General features: G+C 39.4%; 1 protein-coding gene across 2 annotated transcripts; it reads left to right on the top strand.

Moving 5' to 3' along the window:
• Window positions 1-2,371: 2,371 nt before the first annotated feature.
• LOC148015890 (8-hydroxygeraniol dehydrogenase-like) lies at window positions 2,372-5,189 on the top strand. Of its 2 annotated transcripts, none has more exons than XM_087663723.1 (6): window positions 2,372-2,643; window positions 2,915-3,040; window positions 3,174-3,401; window positions 3,805-4,090; window positions 4,228-4,381; window positions 4,714-5,189. In XM_087663723.1, the coding sequence occupies exons 1-6, from the start codon at window positions 2,567-2,569 to the stop codon at window positions 4,917-4,919; spliced, it is 1,077 nt and encodes a 358-aa protein (XP_087519849.1). In that variant the 5' UTR covers window positions 2,372-2,566; the 3' UTR covers window positions 4,920-5,189. The 2 variants fall into 2 exon arrangements, with proteins under 2 accessions (XP_087519849.1, XP_087519850.1); XM_087663724.1 differs by having other exon boundaries at window positions 2,373-2,643; window positions 2,927-3,040.
• The last annotated feature ends 329 nt before the right edge of the window (window positions 5,190-5,518 follow it).

Below are 5,518 nucleotides of genomic sequence, written 5' to 3'. Positions count from 1 at the left end.
TAACATTAATATCTAATATTGAACATAATGAAAAAATGAAAAAGAAATCAAATAATAAAAATATATTATTTAATTTTGAAATAAATTTGTCCCTTTCGCTCTCTTTCTCTCTAACTTAAACATAAAACAATTCCACACACATACACACATTTTAAAAAACAGTGTTTGTAAAAATGTATGTTTAGAAAACAAGAAATTAGACTAAAACATGAATATTTAAGAATAATTTAATATAACATTGTGTGCATAATAGTAAAACATTAATTTTAAGAAAAAATTTCAAAAACTTAAGAAATTAATACAATATAAAATAGAAAATGATGCACGTATTAGCTCTAGAATTAATACGATTATCCGAGTAGCAATGTACCATCAAAGAAGCTATAATTATCTCTCTCTCTCTCTCTCTCTCTCTCTCTCTCTCTCTCTCTCTCTCTCTCTGTGTGTGTACCTGCACAAATGAGAGAGAATATTAGAATGAATCCATCATAAATTTCAATAAATAAAAAATTCTATCTTTCCCTCACAAATCTGCACCCTTGGCCCCCATGCTTTCCATGTACCTTTTTGGAGAATTTGAGCCCAGTTATTTAGTTGCAACCATATATGACGAGTGTTCACAAAAAAACCTAGTAAAGTGAATTGCAAATTTTTTTAAATAACCTTCAAAATTAAAGGAAGAAGGTTTGAAACCTCGAACTTTTGAAAATTCAGTTATAAAAATGGCAAATACATGTAATTTGATTCAAAAATCCTTGCAAAAATTTGAATTAGAGGTTTTTGTATGTGCTATGAAAAATGTTTTTCATGAACCCTGTAGAGTGTATATGACCTTACAATTATATACTTCATCGTTGACGTACGAAATTAAGGATTATCAACCTTAATGGACGTACATTAATCATGTTCAGTAAGTACAAGACACTGCGCCATGGTGGAACCGTGGATCGACCTCTCGAAATTACGATCTCAATTGACCCTTAATGCCCCGATCTTGTTAATTAACAAGGCACACGGAACTCGAACTCTACTTATCTATCACGGGTCTATCACTATTCTGATAAGGCTGGATCCATTATTTGTTGTCATCACAACACGACTAATATATTATATATACTATTTAGATGCACGGGTAATTTGAAAGGCCTTCATTGATCAATATAAATTAGTTACAGTGCTAAAATGGAGCAGCAACGTCTAAATACAACTCGTACTATTGCGTACTTTCACAATTCAGACTTGTTTTTTGTAGATCAAATTAGAGCTCGACTACTTTCAAACCTCCATACCTCTCATTCTCTTGCTTTATTAGTACGTACTTATATATTGCGCGTTATTACAAGGATTTGTCCACGATCTGTAAGTTCTTTTTCGAGAGATTACCACTAGCTAACTCAGATTAAATGGCCCACTTTTAGACCTGCCAAGAGCTCATCTCTTTGATCAGGCTCTTTAATCAGACTAGGACCATGAACTAAATTTGAAACCTGTTCCATGTATATGTCTTTAAATTCTTTTCTATTTTCATATGTGCAAAACACGACAGGTACACGGATGGGGGGGGTGGAGAGAGGGATCAAGGCCTTATAAATCTGATTAGTTGTAAAGTAGGGGCAATGGCGTTGAGGAAAGCACTAGCATGTATGTCTCTTATTGGTGCAAATTGTATATGGACTGTGATCAAATTATTCCGAAGTCCTTCGACTTGCAAAAGTAGATGGGGCCATTTGTGCACGTATATTGTCACGGATGATGAAACTTGACAATGATGGAGGAGCCCTCACGAGTGCCTTGGTTTGATGATGATGGTAGATAGGCCGAAAGCTTGCGGACCGCAGGCACTAGGAAAAACCAAAAATCAAGGTTTAATGTAAAGTGAATTCTAAAAAGTCTGAAAAACCTTCAATCTTCAAGGAAGTGAGCACTTGAAAAATAAAAATATTAAATACATATAATCTGGTTCAAAATTCCTCCTAAAATTTGGAGCCAGAGACTCGCTAAATGAGGGCACTTTTGACTCTATCTATTTGCTCCTTTTCCATCATGACTTTTTGTATCTGCTACCGAAAGAGGTGTCTTGTATTAAATTAATAAGAGAGAGATTGTAGGCTGTAGGAATACTTTCTCCTGAAAAAGCTACGTAAAACACACGAAAGTCCTCGAGGCTACGCAACTTGGCTTGGCTTTTTGGCCTTTGGGCCGTAATGTTTAATGGTCGGTCAACCGTCGCGAGAACTTCAGGAACATACGTAAGTTTACGAGAAGAAACTCGAAACTTGAAAGGCTTCGTTCGCAGAGACACTTGTGATGCAATGCATGACATATTCACTTATTTGTGAGCGTGTGTGTGTGTGTGTATATATACACACACATACAATCCCCCCCCGCTCCACTTCCATCTTCACGTCCCTGGCTAGCTAGGAACTCTCGACCTTCAAATCTTGCAGATCACAATATAATTCTCCAGGTCTTCTAATCAGTTATAATTATATCTTATATTAGATAGTCGACATAAGAGAGCCTGTAATACTCAATCTACAAGCACAGAAGATATTAAATCAGTAATATGGCCACACGCAAGGTCGTCGGCTATGCAGCTCGAGACGAGTCAGGTCACCTCTCCCCTTTCGAGTTCACTCGAAGGTAAACACATATATGGATTGCCCTAAGGTATAAATAATATTATAATGTCCAACGACGTAGAATAACTAGCTGCTGCGATATTCTATTGATCAGTTAGTGCTTATAGATTAAGTAGCAATAATATTCATGGTCGTGAATCCATACGTTCGCGGCAACTCGCCGAATTAGAATAATAATTACGTCTAGTACTCTTTCCTCGAGACAATAAACCGTGATTCAACAAATCAGATACTGTAATGCTCTTTATCATGAGTATTGTTCTGATACCCAGCGCATGTCGCAGAGCTACCGGAGACGAGGATGTGACGTTCACGATCACCCACTGTGGGATATGCCATTCTGATCTGCATCAAATTCGCAACGAATGGAAGAGTTCAAGCTATCCCATGGTACCAGGGTACGTTATTGGATTATAATTGCTGCAGCTGGCCTTGTACGTGATCATGCCTTGATTAATCAGTATTAGTACTAGTATTTACAGCAACTTAATAATGCTGTTCTCAAATAATTGTGTTTTGATTAATCGGCAGGCACGAGGTCGTCGGGATTGTGACGGAGGTTGGGCCCAAGGTGAAGGGCATCAAGGTGGGGGATCATGTGGGAGTGGGCTGCATGGTGGGCTCTTGCGCCAAGTGTGATGCCTGCCACAAAGCCCAGGAGCAGTACTGCGAGCATTGCATCTTCACATACAACAGTGTTTACTATGATGGCACTGCAACCCAGGGTGGTTACTCAACCCTCATGGTCGTAGACCAAAAGTAAGTGGTGCTTCTACCTAATCGTAATCATTATAACCATTTTATTATAGTGTGGTTTCAAGATCATATCTGGAACTTCGGACTTTGATCTTCTTACAAGACGCAGCTCTTTATCCCTAATTAGCGGTTACGACCAGGACATGAAAAGCTTGACATGCAGTGATTGCTCGGTGTAATTGTAAAGCCAACTTAGCCTATCTCACTCATTCTCCACCAGCTACCGCGGCACATGCAATATATAATGCTCGGCTCTGTCAAAAAAACTCTGTTAAATCATGTGACGTTGAGATCGATATTAATATCTTTAAGCAGCTGCGATGTCAGTAGTACGGTATATAGAGCACTTGCCACTGATATTGTGTGCGAATTTTCTAATTAACAACAATGTCGGGACGTGTCGCAGATTCGTATTTCGTATGCCCCCGAACCTTCCCTTGGACAGTGCAGCTCCCCTTTTGTGTGCCGGCATTACTGTGTACAGCCCCATGAAGTACTTTGGGATGACTGAGAGGGGGGCAAGGCTTGGCGTGGTGGGGCTTGGGGGGCTGGGGCACATGGCAGTCAAGTTTGGCAAGGCTTTTGGTCTGCATGTGACCGTGATCAGCACATCCCCAAGCAAGGAGGAGGAGGCCAAGAAGTCCCTGGGTGCCGACCACTTCTTAGTAAGCAAAGATCCACAACAGATGAAGGTGAGTGGATTAATAATATTGCGCACAGAATTCCAATCAAATTCATCCTGAACATCCGATCTGGACCACTTGATATAGTCCGGGGGTGATGAACTAGTTAATATATTGTCTTAATGTGCTTATCATAAATATTGCAGCGAGCGGCAAAAACATTGGATTACATCATCGACACGGTGTCTGCAGTACACCCTTTAGAGCCCCTGCTGGACCTCCTCAAAGTTAATGGAAAGATGGTGTTGGTTGGAGTACCAGAGAAACCTCTACAGTTGAAGCCGGGAGCAGTGATTTTTGGTACGTTGAGTTATATTGCATTGACTTTCGAGCTCCAAATAGTATACGACGATCTCCAAATTGTGTGATTCCTCCTAAGTTGAGCGGCTGAATGTGTGATGGAGATCAATTTGCGGTCCTGATCATTAAAAAATTCTTGAGGATTCACGACCTGCGATACGTGTAAGCCTAGGAAATTTAAGCGTGATGGACATTAACCAGCTACACTGGCAGTGATCACTATCATGATGAGGATGGAGCAAACATTCGATGGAATGATAATAATAATAATGACGTAGTGCCTGCAGCTCGTGTGTTATATAATTCTTGTTTCTCTTTTTTTTTTTTTGCAGGACGCAAGTTTGTGGGTGGTAGCTTGATTGGGGGCACGGCTGAGACGCAGGAGATGCTGGACTTCTGCGGGGCGCATGGCATCACCAGCACCATCGAGAAGATCCCCATCAGCTATGTCAACACCGCCATGGACAGGCTTCAGCAAGGGGATGTCAAGTATCGCTTCGTCATCGACATTGCTCACACTCTAACGTCCCAACAATAATTAACTGCTGCAGCCTATCATAAACCAATCGATTCATCAAACGTATACATCCGATATGATGCTCCAAAGTGCGCCTTTGTATACTCTTTAATACACATATATTGGAGCTGATCAATATTTTTGATATACCAGTATAAGCTCAGCTGTACTCATGATAAATAAACATGCAAATCGATCAATGCATTCTTTTTGGATCGTCAAAGTGCCCCTATAGTCCTAGGAATAACATTTCATTTCTAAAATTGTGATTAAAATTTTTATCTTGGATCATCAAAGTGCCCCTATAGTCCTAGCAGTCAAATTGCGTTTCTAAATTTTTGAATTTGTAATTGAAGTTTATGGACAATCATGCTTGTGAAATAGTTAAAACTATTTTTCCTTTTGTTGATGACTCAAGTAAGGTGATGTAAATACAAGCACTAGATTCAACAAGGGGATGCCAAGTATTACTTCATATAAGTATTGGTTATACTCATGAGATTGCTAGATCATGCATACATCATATACATAAAATAACCATTCGCTCCTACTTGGGTCTATATGTTCATGATTCTATCATGCAAATTTGCACATATTTCATACCATTTTGAGAGTAGTTT

The sequence above is a fragment of the Lygodium microphyllum genome, chromosome 23 (assembly GCF_053477565.2).
Source record: "Lygodium microphyllum isolate KBCC chromosome 23, Lygodium_microphyllum_v1.1.10, whole genome shotgun sequence".
NCBI lineage: Eukaryota > Viridiplantae > Streptophyta > Polypodiopsida > Schizaeales > Lygodiaceae > Lygodium > Lygodium microphyllum.
Note: the sequence above shows the minus strand (reverse complement) of the source record. Positions and strands in the feature narration are given on the sequence as shown.